Source organism: Protomyctophum bolini (assembly GCF_963924005.1).
Source record: "Protomyctophum bolini genome assembly, chromosome: 10".
In the NCBI taxonomy this organism is placed as follows: domain Eukaryota; kingdom Metazoa; phylum Chordata; class Actinopteri; order Myctophiformes; family Myctophidae; genus Protomyctophum; species Protomyctophum bolini.
In genome coordinates this window covers 29693286-29710706 of record NC_137871.1, presented here as the reverse complement: position 1 = coordinate 29710706, position 17421 = coordinate 29693286, and the positions used below count along the sequence as shown (strand labels likewise).

At 39.8% G+C, this 17421-nt stretch overlaps 5 protein-coding genes across 6 annotated transcripts; 2 read left to right on the top strand and 3 right to left on the bottom strand.

The window, feature by feature from the left end:
* Window positions 1-1530: 1530 nt before the first annotated feature.
* Window positions 1531-3105, bottom strand: ndufa1 (NADH:ubiquinone oxidoreductase subunit A1). The gene is made up of 3 exons (XM_080774493.1): window positions 2844-3105; window positions 2461-2550; window positions 1531-1660 (listed from the first exon to the last, which is right to left on the bottom strand). Exons 1-3 carry the CDS (start codon window positions 2943-2945, stop codon window positions 1640-1642), a joined length of 213 nt encoding a protein of 70 aa, XP_080630619.1. The 5' UTR covers window positions 2946-3105; the 3' UTR covers window positions 1531-1639.
* A 395-nt stretch (window positions 3106-3500) lies between these two features.
* On the top strand, window positions 3501-7959 carry upf3b (UPF3B regulator of nonsense mediated mRNA decay). The gene is made up of 10 exons (XM_080774477.1): window positions 3501-3718; window positions 4669-4775; window positions 4871-4977; window positions 5364-5462; window positions 5622-5732; window positions 5827-5870; window positions 5975-6163; window positions 6262-6413; window positions 6496-6823; window positions 6914-7959. Exons 1-10 carry the CDS (start codon window positions 3608-3610, stop codon window positions 7061-7063), a joined length of 1398 nt encoding a protein of 465 aa, XP_080630603.1. The 5' UTR covers window positions 3501-3607; the 3' UTR covers window positions 7064-7959.
* A 1062-nt stretch (window positions 7960-9021) lies between these two features.
* Window positions 9022-10891, top strand: rpl39 (ribosomal protein L39). The gene is made up of 3 exons (XM_080774492.1): window positions 9022-9092; window positions 9403-9506; window positions 10667-10891. Exons 1-3 carry the CDS (start codon window positions 9090-9092, stop codon window positions 10713-10715), a joined length of 156 nt encoding a protein of 51 aa, XP_080630618.1. The 5' UTR covers window positions 9022-9089; the 3' UTR covers window positions 10716-10891.
* A 103-nt stretch (window positions 10892-10994) lies between these two features.
* Window positions 10995-12742, bottom strand: sowahd (sosondowah ankyrin repeat domain family d). Of its 2 annotated transcripts, none has more exons than XM_080774488.1 (2): window positions 12683-12742; window positions 10995-12468 (listed from the first exon to the last, which is right to left on the bottom strand). In XM_080774488.1, the coding sequence occupies exon 2, from the start codon at window positions 12329-12331 to the stop codon at window positions 11315-11317; it is 1017 nt and encodes a 338-aa protein (XP_080630614.1). In that variant the 5' UTR covers window positions 12332-12468; window positions 12683-12742; the 3' UTR covers window positions 10995-11314. The 2 variants fall into 2 exon arrangements, with proteins under 2 accessions (XP_080630614.1, XP_080630615.1); XM_080774489.1 differs by having other exon boundaries at window positions 10995-12449; window positions 12665-12734.
* Window positions 12743-13015: 273 nt separating this feature from the next.
* On the bottom strand, window positions 13016-15791 carry pttg1 (PTTG1 regulator of sister chromatid separation, securin). The gene is made up of 6 exons (XM_080774490.1): window positions 15702-15791; window positions 15313-15402; window positions 14987-15123; window positions 14793-14874; window positions 14336-14491; window positions 13016-13251 (listed from the first exon to the last, which is right to left on the bottom strand). Exons 2-6 carry the CDS (start codon window positions 15395-15397, stop codon window positions 13175-13177), a joined length of 537 nt encoding a protein of 178 aa, XP_080630616.1. The 5' UTR covers window positions 15398-15402; window positions 15702-15791; the 3' UTR covers window positions 13016-13174.
* Between the last annotated feature and the right edge of the window lie 1630 nt (window positions 15792-17421).

Sequence of the window (17421 nt, the reverse complement as noted above, 5' to 3'; positions counted from 1 at the left end):
CCATATGTGCAGTGGAGGTCGTGGAAGAGTGGTGTGATATGGTCAAAACTGCAATAACATAATTATTGCAGTTTGAGGACTTTGGAGGTGATGCCATGGGGTGGAGTATGATTTTGCAGTAATCATATTGATCTCAATCTGTAAAAACATGTTGCATGTATTTCTTCCAAGACCCACTTGTATCTGCCAGATGTAGAAACAAAGGTATATTACTTGCCTAGTATTCACAATGACCCCTTTTCCACCGGTTGGTTCCCAATGGGAACCGGTTCAGTTCTTTTTGGTTTTTAGTCCATGAGCCAGAGCTCCAAAATTGGTGGGCAAACTATACCCTATATTAAATTGTTTATAGGATCAATACAAGTAAATTAATACATAACCCTTCCACAGTAGTAGCTTTTTCATATTTTTGATTATTTTTCATATTTTCCTACATAATGCCTCATTTGCATATTTAAAAATGTAAAATGTGTAATACAATAAATCATTGTCTTCGTGTAAGTACTCAATTGGGGAAGTTTAATGGTGATAACAATCTAATAGGTATGGTTTTGCCCACTCAATTCATAATTAACGTTTCAATTTTGGAGCTATGGCTCATGGACTAAAAACCAAAAAGAACTGAACCGGTTCCCACTGGGAACCAACCGGTGGAAAAGGGGCCAATGTGTAATTTTATATGATATCAAGGGCATTTCAGACCATAACCCATTCTGGGCGGGAACCCCTTTGTGTTAGCATTGTTATGCTTTAGCTATTGAAAAATAGCAGATCTACAAGCTCATAGCGCTCGCTCGCTACGAGCTTGAAGGTCTATTTTTGAAAAATCGTGAAAATGTGCCTCAAATTTGGAATGTTTTTTTTTCCAGAACAAATGTTAACTCAAATATTTGCTTCTGGAGGGTCCCTGGAACAACATTTTCAGATGGGGGGGGGGGGGTGTCTCGGAGGCCAATTACAGATCATTTTTGGGGTCCTTGACATGAAATATGGAGTGATATAGGCCTAGAAACATGGGTATTTCACAAAACAGTCAGGATTTAGAAGACATTTTTTTCAGGCCTAAATGGGTTAAGGAGCAGTTCACCCAAAAAGACTTATTACTTTCAACACCTTGAATTAAGAGATTGTCACATTCCTAAGCCAATGTAATGACTGGCAGAGTCTCTGGTAGGAGACTTTCAGTCTCCAACCATTCAAATTATTGGCTTAGGGCCGATTCATACTCCTATTTTACCGCTGTTTCGGCGCTGTAGTGCCGAAATGTTTTCGGCTCGTCAGAAATTTTCAGTAGCACAGCACAGACTCATGTCAACTTTAGAACGGTGTCCGCCCCCCCGAACCTCAAATGACGTCACATTGTAGGCTCTACAGAGCCGAACCGACTTTTATTCGGCTCTAAAATAGGAGTATGAATCGGCCCTTAGGAATACGACAAAACTACTCCTTAAGTTTTCTATTACTACTTAAGTTACTAAAATGGTACAATATACAAAGGATGGATGCCAGGGGTGAGAAACTTGAAACAGATGTAGTTAAACATAATTTATTTCTGTAATATACAACAAAGAACTTTAGTCTAACGAGTCTTGCAATTGTGGATGTAGTCTGACGAGTCTTGTAATTGTGGATGTAGCTCTTAGTGGATATTCTCAAGTCCCTGTTGAAGAGAAGAGAAAAGGTGATCATGACCTATTAGCCACTCAGAATTTGCACAGACAACACTTTAAAGATGGATTGCCGTGATTTTTTCATAGTTGCACAATCTTGATTAATTTCACACTTTGAACTGCTAGCTAAATGTATTACTATTCATAATTCATGTCTCTTCATTGATTTTGAGAATTTTCCTTTGGCGCAGAAGCCATTGCATTAAGTATTTGTAATCTTTGTTTGACCGTTTTGGCATCTCTGCAATTCTCTCTTCCTTGACTGCCTTATTGACATCCCATTGTACCGCCTCCAGCACAGGAACTGGCTAGCTGCGACAGAGCAGATCAGAGGCAGGAATGTAGGGACGCGCAGCTAGCCACTGTCGGTGCGAGAGGCGGTACAATGGGATGTCAATAAGGAAGTCAAGGAAGGAAGGAAGAGAGAATTTCAGACCTGCCAAAACGGTCAAACAAAAATACTTAACGGCTTCTGCACCAAAGGAAAATTCTCAGACGTTTGTTTTTTTCCTATAGCTCCTATATGCTTCTTTTGAAACATCTAACCCCCATCAAGAATGTATGTACGTCTGGGAGAGATAGCACAGGACCCTACGTGTAAAGTCATCCAAATGTCAGAAACTTTACGTAGGGTTCCGAGCGGGGCTAGTCCATAGCGTAACTGAAGTTTAATGAACAGGTCAGGGGTGTACAATCAATCATTCTAAGGTAAATGAAAATGTGTGTACCTTCGCACATGTTACAGTTAATTTTCCTTTGTGATGTATTTTATGGTGTACCGTTTACTTACCTTAGACTGATGGTATGTACCAGTTCCAGACACCCGCTTGTCTCTCTCCATCAAGTACCACTGCCAGGGAAGTCGTGCGATCCTCTTTTCCTAAGAACAAAAAGCAGAAAACAATGAATGCATCAAGTACCTAGCTTGAGTAATCAAAAAATATTATCAGGCCATCCACTTAATGTATAAATTATGGTCCTGGCTTGAATCCTTAGTAAACGCCAAACGGTGTCACAAACTGACAAATATGCTAAAATGAACAGATACAAAGTTAACAACAGCGTGCTGCAATAGCTCTGGTCCATAGCCTCAAAAAGGACATTAGGCTATGGACCAGAGCTAGTGCTGCATGTGATCTTTTCGGCCAGCGACACCAATCCTTCTGTTCTCACCTTCCCCCCGTTGGTGAGCTTGTGGATCTGTGCCGTTGCGATGCCAGGAATGATCAGACACGCCGTCATGATGCCGAACACGGGCAATATTTCATACCACATATTGCCAGCGTTTGTGGAGAAGACGCATGCAAACGCAACGTGTATCGTGCCCCGGACGAGGCTTTATTTTGATCGCCAACAGAATGTGTCAAATAACGTCCCGAAGCTGAGCGGAGGTTGTTGACGGTCAAAAGAGGTTCCAACTTCCTGTGACGCTCATTGCTTGACTTCCGGGGAACGTGTAGCGTCGAACACAGCGCCATCTGTATTTTTAATTAGGTTTTAGTTCAGTGATGTGACGACAAGGTTTCTAAACAAATTCTAACTTAGAATGTAGGTCCCCACACACCGAGCGCGTTTTTCGGATTTTTAGCGCGTTTCTCCATCGATTTCCCGAAAAACGCGGCCGGTGTGCAACCACATTTACTTTGTGCACAAAACACATGGAAAAATAAAGAAATAATCATTTATACATTTATTCTGTAGTTTTACCGCCACTTTATATCCTAAAAAATCTTATAAAACATTCCCATTTCTATAATAATAATAATACGAAACCGTAAACAAAACGTCTTCTGTCTCCGAGGCTACGGAAACCGTGATACCAGACAGGAAGTAGAATAGACTGAACTAGCTGACTTCGCTAACCTGCTAAAAAGTAAACAGACGTCACTCTGGAATGGAAACACATTTTAATCGGGCAACAAAATAGCTTCGCTACAATGAAGGAAGACAAGGAAAACACTCGTCCCAAAGAGCGAAAAATGGACATAAAATGTGAAGATGGAGAAAAGCTGGAAAAGCCAAAGGAAAAGAAGGAGGCCATGACAAAGGTAGCGTTAGGACTCGCTAGCCTACCTAGCTAGTTAATATTATCTAATAATGAATGTAGTTCAGTGAACGTCATAGCATTACACAGGATTATAAATATGACTGTCTGGTTAAACCAGACAGTCATATTTAAAACTAGACTGGTTTATTTGTCACTCACTGTTATTGTATAATTTGGTATGGTATCTTGGTATGGTATGGCATCTTGCAATGGGTCTGGTCCACAAGATTCGATACACCACTAAGATACCCATGTACCTGTCTAAATACTTCCTTAATGTAAACTAAGTCCACACCCACAACACCAGAGGTAGTGCAACAAACCATGTACAACCCAGATTCGGCACAAACAAGGGACTAAATTCTTTTCGCTCCTATGCCACCAAAATGTGGAACGCCCTACCAACAGTCATTAAGACATGTGAATCCCTTGACTCCTTCAAAACCGCTCTCAAAGGGCACCTACGGATGGCTGCGATTCGAAACTGGCCTCTGTAAAATCTGATTCCTCCCCCCCTTTTTCCCCTCACTGTATATGTATCTTTTCCCTTTTTGCTTATATATGATGAATTCCTGTTCTGTTCTTTAACTACATAGAAGTGTCTATTTGTATGTCTCTATATGTTTTGATGAATTGAACAATGTGGACCCTGTTGTAAACAAGTGTAATGCTTAATTGGGTCGTCCACTCACAGTTAACAGTCTCTGTATTGAGTTGGTGCTTGAAATGTACTGTAATTCTACAAACTGTTAATAAATATTTCAATCAATGAATCAATGAGCTAAAGGATCATAACTAGCTCTGTTCCATATAGCCTTACTGCTCTTGACGGCATTAGAGCTATGGAGCAGAGCTAGATCATAACATCTAGCCCTGAAACATTACTGTCGTAAAGGTACGAGCGTCATGTGAACCATGGCTAGGTTTTTCCCTAATTATATCTGTTGACAGATCGTGATAAGACGTCTACCACCCAGTCTGACCAAGGAGGAACTGGAGGAACAGTTACAACCGCTTCCAGAAATTGACTATTTAGAATTCTTTTCTACTGACACCAGGTGAAAAATATAACTTTATTGTATTGCCAACTCTTTGGTGGTCTTTTGCTAAATTGTACTTATCCCAGACTTGTTTTTTCATTATTTTTCTATAGCCTTTCCCCCCACCTCTTTGCACGAGCATACATTAATTTCAAAAATCAAGAGGATATTGTCTTGTTCCGAGATCGTTTTGATGGATATGTTTTCATTGATAGTAGAGGTATGTACATTGCAATATCTTTCAATCATAATCAGATTTTTTTTTAATTGGCAGGTATGTTTGCAAATGGGAGGATTATTTTTTCACAGTAGGGTTGGCACATTTCACTGAAGGAACACGGTGGAAACTTTTTGCAACTACTTAAAAAACATAATTAAATGCATATGCATTCCAATTTGACTAAATATTGATTGAACACACACATATTAATAGTACAGAGGTATAGTTATACAATAATTCTAAAAGGAGAACACAAAAATCTTAAGCCTTTTTTTATTGTGGTCCTATGTATATTATAAAGACATGATACAATACTATACAAGAAATCACCAATACTAAACAAGAAGTCATGAAGGTGTTATATAATGTGTTATTTCTCTGTACAGGACAGGAATATACTGCCATTGTGGAGTTTGCACCTTTTCAAAAGATTGCCAAGAAAAGAAGCAAAAAAAGGGATGCCAAATGTGGAACAATAGAGGAAGGTATATTATTAAACATGCATTTTATTCTGTAATTTAATAATGCTTATTTCTATAGTCAGTGGCTTGTTCATAAACTGCTCACAGGGCTGTATCAAAACACCTTGCTCTTAACATGAATTATTTATTTATTTTTAATCATTTATTTGGTATTACTATTAGATTCTGACTACAAGAAGTTCTTGGAATATTATAATGGAGATGATGAAAAATTTACATCTACACCTGAGACTCTATTGGAAGAAATTGAGGCAAAGTCTAAGGAACTTGGAGGTAGGAAACATGCATTATTTTGATTTTAGTATTGCTAAGAGAGCCCTGTGAGAGAGCCCTGTTAGTAAAGTTGCACTTTTCTACCCACATTAAGCTAAAAGAACGACTCCTCTCCTGGACTTCTTGAAGAACAAGCAGGTAAGTGTGTACTGTAGTGATAGTGTTTTGTTTATAGACGTTTGTCAGAGCACAATGGTAGTTGACATGATTATGTTGACAAGACATGCTCTTACCGTGTTCAGAGAATGAGGGAGGAAAAGAAAGAGGAGAGAAGAAGACGAGAGCTGGAGCGCAAGCGTCAACGAGACGAAGAGCGTCGTAAGTGGAGGGAGGAAGATAGGAGGAAGCGCAAAGATGCAGAGAAGGTGAAGAAAGGTGAGAAGCCCTTGGAAAAAGAGAAGGAACATGCAAAAGAGGAGCCAAAAATCAAGGTGTGTACTGCAAAAGAGTGTCTGAGATTTTGGGCAAAACAGTATGTCTTGGTATAATTATTATTCAAATATGATTGTCTTTGTTTGCTGCTGACTAGCTTCTGAGGAAACCAGACAGAGTGGATGATGTTGTGTCAGAGAAACCGAAAGAGAAATCCAAGAAACCAGAAAAACCCATGAAAGAAGCATTGGGGAGTGCTGACCTGAAGAAGCGTCAGAATAGTGAAAACAAGGATGATCGTGTCCGAAAGTGAGTTGGCATAAGTTCATTATTTTCACTCAATTATTTAAAAAAGTGATATGAATAAATCATGTTCATATCTTATTTACAGGCCAGATGATGAGGGGCGTAAGGATTTCCGTGATCGGGAAGCCAGTCATCGAGACAGGGAGCGTGAACGTGACCGGGATAGGGAGAGGCGTCAGAAGGAGAAGGAGCGTATCCGACGTCAGGACGACGATCGCCGCAGACGGCGAGAACGCCATGATGGTGAGAACACCTACAGGAAGCGTGAGGAGGAGGTGAAGAAGGAGAAGGAGCGCGTGTGGGAGAAGAGAAAGGCAGAGAATGCAGGAGACTCTCATGCTGAGAGGCCAGAGAAGCCTACGAAAGACACCCGAAAGGAAGACAATGCTAAAAGAGATCGGTTAAGAAACAAGGTAATGTCTTTAAGTTGTCACACCTTATCACATGGTATTTTCTTCTAATTATTTTTTTAATCTAAGAATCTTGTTTTCCTTGTGCATCAGGATCGGCCTGCCATTCAGCTGTACCAGCCAGGTACTAGAAGCCGCAATCGAGTTCCAGGTGGTGGTGATGGAGTTGGAGGTGACTCCCATGGTGCAGATAGGAAGCCTGATATTGAGCCTAAGAAAGCACATGACAAGGGAGATGATTGATCTAATTTCAGCAAAAACGGCATGCTGATTCAAGTGAGGGGAGCTTGCAAGTCCCTCAGAAGTATCTGGGCACCACAGAGCCATGTGACGTAGAACTCAAGTGGGGCTGCATTTTAGAGCTCCCAGTCTCAGTCAATGCTACGATGGTGGTACCTCTTAGTGCCTGAATGTGACCCTCTTCAGTTTCATTTGAAAATTAAGGGTATCCTTTTACATGTTTTAAGAGTTTGGCCTTAGGGTTCAGGCCAAAACTTTCTTGGACCACATAAACTCAAAGTGACCTTACTACAGTAAAGTTTCTGCTGGAAAGAGTTGCAAATATTTAATTGGGCATTTGGCTTATTAGGTTCAGGCACAACACTCTTTAGAACTAAAAAAATAACTTTCCATGAGACTTCTACACTTAGCTGTCCTGTGAATCTAAATGAGCATTGTAAAGCAAATCACCTAAGTTCCTTGCTGTATGCATTTACATGTTATGTAGACATTTTCATTATAGTTTACAATTGGATTGGTTCCTAATTAGCTTTGTTTCCTACACAAATATATCTACACATTTACAGTTAAATTGTAATTTTAGAACCACTGCTGTACTTGAATTTAGTTTATCTGCTTGGTTTCCAAGATTTCACCATAAGCGGGAGGGAGTCTGTTACACCCATACAGTCATTGAGGAGAAATAGCCATTTTTGACTACATTGAAATATAAGCCATGCTCTTATTCCAGCCTGCATGCAACCTTTAACTGATGTTATCAACCTGTGGCCTTCCTCTTTCTAATTAAAGATGCCTCCTTTTAAGACATGAATCTATGATGCACTGAACTGAATAAAGCATGAAAACATCTCTACCAATGATTCTAACACAGTGAGAAATAAAGGCTTTATTGTGGTGTACATGTCTTTGTTTTTATTATTATCTTGTATCCCAGTATAGATATGTCCATGAAGTGATTTGGTTGTATTTTAAACGTTTTTTGACCATGTTGCATTTATATTGTTTGCCATGTCCTCAAACAGATACTTAACAGTATAAATTCAAAGGTTTATATAAATACCTACCGTATATTAAGAATTTTAGCTTCCTGTGTCCCCCAAGTCTACCTCAACACACTATGAAATAGCCTGGTGATGTGAGGTGCACCAAAGGACAAACCCACAGCCCACATATTGACGTCCCCTCAACCAGCCAAAAAACCAAAGGCGACCGGGCCTTCTCAGTAATTGCCCCCAAACTCTGGCATAGTCTTCCACTACAGATCAAATCCAGCCCAACCATCGACAGTTTTAAAAACTCACCTTTTCTCCATTGCCTTCAGCTCCTAGTCCTGTGAATGTTTTAAACCTTTTTGTAATTAGTAGGCTATTTTTGTTATATTGTATTTTTCTTATATGAAGTATTGCTAAACGTTTATTTTAATTTTGTATTTTATGATGTAATTTTTATATGGAAAGCAGTTTTGGTCAACTTCTGTTGTTTTAAATGTGCTATATAAATAAAGGTGACTTGACTTGACTTATACATGTTAGATGTGAGTGGTCAGCATTGAAATACACATGAAGAGGCTTGCACACTGACAAAGGATGGATACTACATTTATATTTACAAAAAGGTGGCCTAGGTGCAGAAGTGAACCAAGAGTGGAGAGTTTTGGTCCTATGCTATATCTATATTTGAACCGTCTATGGTCATAAGTTAGTTTTTTGTGGACTTTTTTTTTTCTTTCACAGCTGTAGAAATACACAATACACAAGTGTGCCATGGTTGAGTAGAAGTCAAGTTAATTTAAGTTTAATTTAAGATTTTCGACGCCCAGCAAGGTGTTTCAGAGACTAGATAAGTAAAAACAGTAGTCAGTTCACATTTGTTCATCGCAAACTGATCCACTTGGTGTCGCTGTTATTTGCAAGGATCTTCCTTGGTTATTTGGATCACGCTGATTGGACAACACGGGATACATCACTACCGGTTCCCTTCCTTCTTTCTCTTCGACCACCGCCATAGTGGGGAAAGTACTGTGGACAAAATGGTAAATACAAATCTCTAAACATCCATGTAATAAGCATTGATAAAAAAATCATCGACACATTAGTTGCATATTAAAATGTACTCCATTGGCTGGAAAACGTATATTGTTTGAAAAGATATACGACATCAATAGATATCGTATATTTTCTTCGCAGTAGTGCTGCTAGCCGGTACCCACTCGCATGTCAACCTTCGTCTTAACGATACCTGCTCAGTTCAAGCTCATTGACAACTTTCCTATTTGTCCAATTCATCCTGTATACATCAGAGTGCAGTAAATGTGATGCTGAATAACCATTTCTTGTTTACAGTCGTCCCACAAGACTTTCAGGATCAAGCGCTTTCTCGCTAAGAAGCAGAAGCAAAACAGGCCTATCCCGCAGTGGATCAGAATGAAGACCGGCAACAAGATCAGGTTAGTCGTTTATTCAAGAGTTTTGGTTGGTTCTGCACAATTAGCATTAAGGAAGCCTTCACATAGTTGATTTCGCTACGGCCATCAGCTTAGCCTTATTTTTCTTGACAGCCTCACTACAAACCACCTAGCCTAGCCTCCAAACATAGCATTATCAACTGATCTCTATAATCATCCAGAGCAGAAGGTGTTCTTTGGGACGCCAGTTCATTATTTTCATCCTTACATGTTATGCATACGTTTTATATAAAACTCATGCATTCACCTGATGCGCATGCAAACCTAGCCATGTAGCCTACTAGCCTAACACTCCGGGGCGCTACATGGGGATGGAAATTATGTGGCTATTCACCTGGAAGTGCTTGCCTACTTACCATCACTATAATGGTTTTGAATGACTGGTTGCATGAGAAATTGTGTAAAGCAGGTCTGCAATTGCAGTACTTCAGTTCTGTGGAGTATTGTCATTAATCCTGCTGAGAGCGTCATTCAGCAACAGAATATACGACTCCTGATCACACCAGTGATGAGGATGCTCTGTTGCTGTGACATCAGTTAAGACCTAGCTCATTTAGCACAAAATGTATCTCATCAGTGAATGGTTTACTGTGCCCAGGTATGAGTAAAAGTTGGCTTGGCTTGCATTGTTTAATCTGTGGTTTTTGCTTCCTCGTATTGACTACATTTTTTTAAAAGAATATCCCTATAAGATGTGGCAATTAAATGAGCAGTAAACTTATGGTGAATCAGACTAAATTCAGCAATGTCACATTTATTAATTAGTTTTTTAATTGGGTCAGCAGCATTATAAAGACAAACTGGTGCATATATTTACCTTTTTATTATGTATTTTTTTAATGCTTCATGTTTAATCTGTAATATAGGAACTGTATTTTTCTACCTTCCTGAAACATAATGCAGGCCTTGCTGTTCAATCTTTAGCGAGTTTGGTGTCCGTTGCAGAACTGAGACATGAGTTTCATATGTGTGTCCTCTTGGTATTTGATGGATTACAGTAAGCATGTCCCCATGTGTCTGCAATTCCAGTGACAATATGTAATAAGTCAATGCTAACAATCCTGAGTAATGTGTGTGTGAAGTTGTTTAGGTTGAACTCCTCCCTAGATTTTACTGACACGATTTTCCACATTGCTTCTAAGGTACAACTCCAAGAGGAGACACTGGAGGAGGACAAAGCTTGGTCTGTAAGCACATGGCTCATTGGAACCTCCAGCATCCCCTTTCAGCATGGAACATCTGCCAGTACCACCACCTGCTTGGCCCGGACCTGGAGAAGAAGCCATACCATCTGAAGCCTGTCTTTTTTTGTACAGATAACTCTGGTTATATTTGTTTGACAATAAATCCTTTGATGAAACCAGAAATTTGACTGAGTTTGAGTGTAATGAGTTGACAGCTGTGGCACAAAGGTGAATGGGGGGGGGCATATGTAAAACAAAATGGGGTTGTGCTAATGTTGACAAGAATTGCAGAAAGATTGTTCAATGTGTTTTTATTGCATCAGGTAAAACTTTATTCTGGCAGTGTTCTGTATGAGATTATTTTTCCTTGGTTCATGTGAATATCTTATGGTTCAGGTTATGATTTTAAAATGGGGAAATTATGCTTAAAGTTGTCCATGCATTTTCTATAATAAGTACTCTGAATAATTTGTATGAAGTCGAATATTGTCAAACTGGAAACTACTGCCACGTCAGCCTTCCTAATCCTAGGATATGCTAATAAGGCAGTTCACAATCTGGTAGCAAATTTGACTGCATACGACGTAATCTCTGTAATACAATATTTCAACTTCTGTTCCCAAAAGAAAATTGGGAAAACCTCTTTCTAAACGATCCAAACCGCCAGCTACCATTTCTCGTCCGGTCAAAAGAGTTTGCTTCCTCGCTCCCTTCATCCTCTTCACATGCCAGCTGAACACCCCCTGCACTGTTGTTGACATTTTCTGCCCCAACACAACTGTGCTCATCAGTGCCAAGAAGTTCCTTCATTTCCAGTGGGGCGTTTCCCTTCAGATATTGACAGGCTCTTCTCCCATTGTAGTCCATGGCATCGATATCGGCACCGAAAGCACCCACCAGATGCTTTATTACCATGTACTGACAGTGCATGGTTGCGACATGAAGTGGGGTCAGCCCCCCGCTGCCTTTCAGATTCACGTTTACGGGAATGCCCACACCGTCAGCGTACCTTAAAAGTTTGATAAGAATCTCGTCTTGTCCCTTTTTGGCCAGCCAGTGCAGAACAGTGTACCCGCTAACAAAATCCTTCCTGGTCAACAGATTTGGATCCTCGGTGATAAACTCCATTATAGTGTCATAGTTTCCATCTACAGCAGACAACATCCATGCGTGCTCCATCGGATATAGCGCCCAGTCTGTCCCTGGGGCGTCTGTCTCGTCCCTTAAAGACGCATGGTAATTTTCCGAAGACAGCACGCTACCCAAGCCACTGTGCGATGAATTGCTCAAAAGTAATTCTTTCAAGTACTTTTTGCGCATAGCCGGGGTGAGTGATGCTCTTTCTGGCGTTCCTGTGGACAGTCCATGGAGTCCGCTGCAAACGTCGTCAGACGCGTCTTGCCTCTGCAGTATCGACCTACGCGCCCAGGCACCGGACACGGGCAGCACTTGCATTCCATATCTGGACAATCGCTCCACCAGAGCTCGCCGAGATCTATTGCCGTGGCCGTGGGTGTCATTTCCAGGAGTCCGTTCAGAGCCGGTTCGACTTTTGGACACTGTTCCCCCACAGACATCAGGCGTAGAACTGGTATCTAGCGTTTGCTTGTTGCTCTCATACATGTTGCTTGGGATTTGTTGCACGACTCGCACCCTTCCTGTATTTATACAGCAACTTCTCAAGAGGCTTATCGGTGGAATGAATTACAAACAAGGAAATACTTCCCTCCACTCGAATGGACTAATTTCCCTGCATTATCCTGTAAGTAGATATCGTAGCATGAACAAAGTTGTCCGAAATATTAGAAAAATGCTATGAATGCCAATGTCCAGAGATCTGACTACTTCCTCTTTAATAAGAGTCTGGCAATATATTCGTGTTGAGATATACAACCTGTGTACATTTAAACTGCCTCAGTGGCCATTTGAAAAAATACACCTTGCGGTAAAATTGACCAGTTCCTTTTCGCTCACCTGCGAAGTATCAAAACCACATACCGACGCTCCGTCAAAGACTAAAGTAAACTGGTGAGCCGTCAACTTGTTCCTAATATATATATTTTTAAAGTGTCGAGTATCAGAGTAGTAGTGTATAGGTTATATCAAACTACAATGAACTCAGTTTAATAAACACGGCATATATCTGTCTCCCGTTTATCCAGACTGGCTGCCGTTTGAGGAACCGATACAAAGTTCATACTCTGGCAAAGCCAATGGCAAGAAACCTTAACATGTGACAACCCACTGCCGAATAGGAGGAAGCAAGCAGTCACAAAATACTTTCAGTCAGTGTGATCAGAATACACAGACATTGAGGAAAAACCTTTATTATACAACCTTTTATACAACTCAAAATGGAGTCAGTAAAACATTGTCACACAATGACAGTCAAAACGTAAACATGGATTGTCTGGTCAATACAACAGCTCAAAATATTAAAAGTGAGTCACTGAGTAAGTAAAATATTTAATAGCATTCAGGAGGAAAGTCAACGGTCAACTCATCGATTGTCTGAAGGAAGGCATCCAGTTCTGCATAATGGTCTGGGGAGAGAGGGTGAACAACATGTAAATACAGAGTTAAGTCAAATGCTTATTTAATCAAACGTGAACGATGGGACGGTTTCAGGAGTCAATGCCATGTTTGTGATGGACATTTCCATCAATATTTCTTACAGACATGCAAAACAAGTGATTCATAAACCAGAAACACAGCATCAAATGTATACAGTACTAAATTGACCCTTGGTGTCCCATAACAGTGTCTATTCTACCACCGATTCCATTAAGGTGAGCAGGTACTGTAATCCAAGTTTATGAGAAAGTATGGCGATGGCAGAATGGAGAAAAAAAAACTTTAGTCAAAACAGATGAGTGATTAATGAAGGGCATAGCAGGATTTAAAGGAATGCAGTGTCGCAATAGTTTGATGCAAAGGTGCCTAACTTAGATCAGATATGAGGTTTGATGCTGGGGATCAAGGGTTTCCATTATGGATTATGCTTGTTGAGCGATTCACTCATATTTTAGAGCCGAATAAAAGTGTGTGTGTGTGTGTGGGGGGGGGGGTACAGTCCTAATTCTAAAGTCGGCTCTTCGGTGCTACTGAAAAGTTCTGATGAGCTTAAATCGTAGTGTATGAATCGGCCCTTATATTTTAGTTATTGGACACTTTGACTCTCAACTGACAATTTATTTCACTTTCCTTTTACATGTCGCCTTGCTCCTTCTAAACAGATGTTATATAGAAGTGTCCATTTATACGCCTCTAAATGTTTTGATGAATTGAACATGGTGGACCCTGTTGTAAACTAGTGTAATGCTTAATTGGGTCGTCCACTCACAGTTAACAGTCTTTGTATAGAGTTTGTGCTTGAAATGTACTGTAATTCTGCAAACTGTTAATAAATATTTCAATCAATCAATGTCATGCGTTTTTCCTGTACAGGTATTGCATACAATACCACAAATCTCCAGCAACATGAACCTGTCATCCCGACAATAATGACACCAAAATTATTCAAACACATTTTTGAGAGGCACCAGCCCCTCAAAAATGTGATGTCATGTGGCAGCCAAGTCTGTTTGCTTTAGTATCCCTCACGACATCATGTGGCAGCCAAAATACCTGAACTTTCTGGCATCTTTAATGGAGACATCGGTTCCTCAAACGACGGTTCAAAGTCGTCCTCAGGGAGACATGGCATATTTGGGTAATAAGCCAGTCCTGACAGAGAAAGGCAACCAATAGGGACCACATACTCAAGCATGTCCTTCTCAAACTCTGTAAACAAGAAAAAAACAAATTAGCCTGAAGAAAACACTTGTGCCAGTGCCACCCTAAATGAGAGTGCAAACCAGCGGTCCACTTGGACGATCCCTTTGAAAGGGATCATGCCATTCTTGATTCTGTTGTATAAAGATATTCCAATGTCTTATCAAAGCTGCTACAATGTCTGAGGAACTAGAATAAAAATATTTTTACTCATGTACACAAAAATTGTTCTCAGGTAGTAGTTGACCTTCTGAGTTTGTGAAAACAAGTGATAAATACTCTGAAGTAGAGTGAAAAAAAGAGCAGTTACCTAGTGGGTCATAAGGAAATGACTCCTCGATATCCGGGTATTCTTCCACTTTGGTCTGAGTATCACATTTGACATCAGTTTCCTAGAGAAGAGTTATTATGACAGTAAATCTTAGTACTTAAGGAGATAAAACCAAATATAAAAACGATATTCACACGGTTTTCTAGAACAATTCATGTATACAGGACAGGTACCGGTGTCTTTTGAGATTTCTCCTGTCTGTTTATAGCAGGAGTTGCAGTGATCTTGTTGAATGCACCCAAACCCTTACGATGAGACTTCAGAGGTGTATGGAACTTTTTGCCAGTTAAAGGAGTCTTCAACATGACATCTTAAAAAAAAAAAACTTCAGTAATCAGAAATGTAATACGGCTAAAAGGGATACAAGTACATGGATACCCAAATGGCAAATATTTCTTCCACGCTAGCTCTGGTCAATAGCTAGCCTTAAGAGGCCCGAAGCCCTTAAGCTATGACCAGAGCTACATTCACGCAAAGCTCAAATCCACTGTCTTCGTACCTGGAGCAGACTGTAGCCGCGGTCGTGACTTCAATGCAGGTACAATGCCTGCATTTTCTCTATCGGCAAAAGAAATGGTTGCCATATTTCCTGTATGAACATAGAAAGTTGAGCTGTTATTCTTGTCTGCAAAGCAGTAATGGATGCATTTTTAGTCAAACAGGGCTATTCATAACTTTATCGTACTGATAAACAGAGTGAACAGAGAAATCAGCAGCAGACGTTAATGTACTTAGCCAAGGTTCATGCTAGTTGCTACTTAACGTTGACTTAAACCGTGACTATTTTTCCTTTATCAGTTGCGCGGCTTGCGCTTCAAGTTAAAAGAAAGTGTCTGTGCATAAAAGTTGATATAACCTAACAAAGCATTTATTTACATTAATACATACCTCGACTGTTACAGGCTAGCAGAGTAGTCGCAGACTCGCAATATCTCGTTGTGCTGTGTTTTGTTTTGGTACTGCTGCTGCTTGTTTCCTTTTGAACCAGTCTATGGTATCACCCCATTGGTCGAGCGGTCGCCCACGGTATTCTTTTCTTTTGCTATCTTTATTGAACGATAGTATACATACAATAACAAACAATATTTGCTGCAAGAGTTTACAGCCAATCCGAGTATAAAAGTGTTTTAATTAATTTTATTTTAATAATAATAATTTCAAAATAAATGGGTGACATATTATATATTATGACAACATATTGTTATACCATATTATATTAGCTTACACTTTTCATTCATTACTATTGTTATTGCTATGCTATACTTTCTATTTTCTTTCCTATTCCCTCTGTCCCCCGACACGGTCGATGGGTGGTCAGTTTTCTGCTCTAGCCTAGGGGCCTATATTTAAAGTGTCTTGAGACAACTTGTTGTGATTTGACACTTTAATAAAATTGAATTGAATGACCATATATTATGCTATTTGACTGTCCCCAATTAAAAAGTTAATTAAAGCGGTGCCCGTTGGAGCCCTGGTGCCTGTTGGAAAGATGCAATTAAGTTGGAAATGCATGGGCATTGGGCAGGCCCTGTCCAGAGCCCGGGCAGATGCCTTTATGGGGCGGTTCTGGAGAACCGTGGGTTGACCGACTCGACACCGGGCACTGCACTCACTGACCCCCTTTCCACCGGTTGGTTCCAATGGGATCCGGTTCAGTTCTTTTTGGTTCTTAGTCCATGAGCCAGAGCTCCAAAATTCGTGGGAAAAACTAGACCTATATATTAAATTGTTTATAGGATCAATACAAGTAAATGAATACATGATAACCCTTCCACAGTAGTAGCTTTTTCATAGTTTCGATTATTTTGCATATTTTCCTACATAAGGCCTCATTTGCACATTTAAAATTTTTAAATTTGTAATACAATAAATCATTGTCCTAGAGAGAGTCTTCGTGTAAGTACTCAATTGGGGAAGTTTCATTGTGATAACAATCTAATAGGTATGGTTTTGCCCACTCAATTCATAATTAACATTCCAATTTTGGAGCTCTGGCTCATGGACTAAGAACCAAAAAGAACTGAACCGGTTCCCATTGGGAACCAACCGGTGGAAAAGGGGCCACTGTGGTGTGGTGGTGACGTGTCGAATTTGAGCTGCAGATCCAGAAAGGGCCAGAATGCTGGCATTATGGTATAAAATAAAATACATCATTCCAGTTTAATTTAACTGACTAATATCAAAATCTGGTCTGATGCGATTCATAATTCCCAAATGGTGTTTAAACGTTTAAACTGCCATCACCCTCTTGGGTATCATCTGCATCATCATTGTAGCCTATTTGTTACTTAATTGTTTTGCTTTTTTTTTGTTTTCTTGTTGTCTGTTCCTAGTGTTTCATGTAAAGTGCTTTGCGTATTTTGTAAAGCACTAAATACATTTGAGCTATTATTATTATTATTATTATTATTATTATTATTATTATTATTATTAGTAGTAGTAGAAGTAGTAGTAGTAGTAGTAGTAGTAGTAGTAGCAGCCTATTATCATGAGTCAGTCATGCTATGTAGCCTATTACTGTAGTTTAATTGATTTGGGTGTAATTTATCTAACTGTGAATAATGTAGTGTCTAGTGTGTAGTCCAATGGTCCAGAAACGTTTAAGCTT

Coding starts and splice junctions, on each gene's coding strand:
- upf3b (XM_080774477.1), top strand. CDS start 3,608: ATGAAGGAAGACAAGGAAAACACTCGTCCCAAAGAGCGAAAAATGGAC. Junction 4,978..5,363: donor TGTTTTCATTGATAGTAGAG/GTATGTACATTG, acceptor TTCTCTGTACAG/GACAGGAATATACTGCCATT. Junction 6,414..6,495: donor AAGGATGATCGTGTCCGAAA/GTGAGTTGGCAT, acceptor TCTTATTTACAG/GCCAGATGATGAGGGGCGTA.
- sowahd (XM_080774488.1), bottom strand. CDS start 12,331: ATGTATGAGAGCAACAAGCAAACGCTAGATACCAGTTCTACGCCTGAT.
- ndufa1 (XM_080774493.1), bottom strand. CDS start 2,945: ATGTGGTATGAAATATTGCCCGTGTTCGGCATCATGACGGCGTGTCTG. Junction 2,551..2,843: donor AGCTCACCAACGGGGGGAAG/GTGAGAACAGAA, acceptor TTTTGTTCTTAG/GAAAAGAGGATCGCACGACT. Junction 1,661..2,460: donor GTACATACCATCAGTCTAAG/GTAAGTAAACGG, acceptor TCTCTTCAACAG/GGACTTGAGAATATCCACTA.
- rpl39 (XM_080774492.1), top strand. Junction 9,507..10,666: donor AAGACCGGCAACAAGATCAG/GTTAGTCGTTTA, acceptor ATTGCTTCTAAG/GTACAACTCCAAGAGGAGAC.
- pttg1 (XM_080774490.1), bottom strand. CDS start 15,397: ATGGCAACCATTTCTTTTGCCGATAGAGAAAATGCAGGCATTGTACCT. Junction 15,124..15,312: donor GCGGCTACAGTCTGCTCCAG/GTACGAAGACAG, acceptor TTTTTTTTTAAG/ATGTCATGTTGAAGACTCCT. Junction 14,875..14,986: donor AGAAATCTCAAAAGACACCG/GTACCTGTCCTG, acceptor ACTCTTCTCTAG/GAAACTGATGTCAAATGTGA.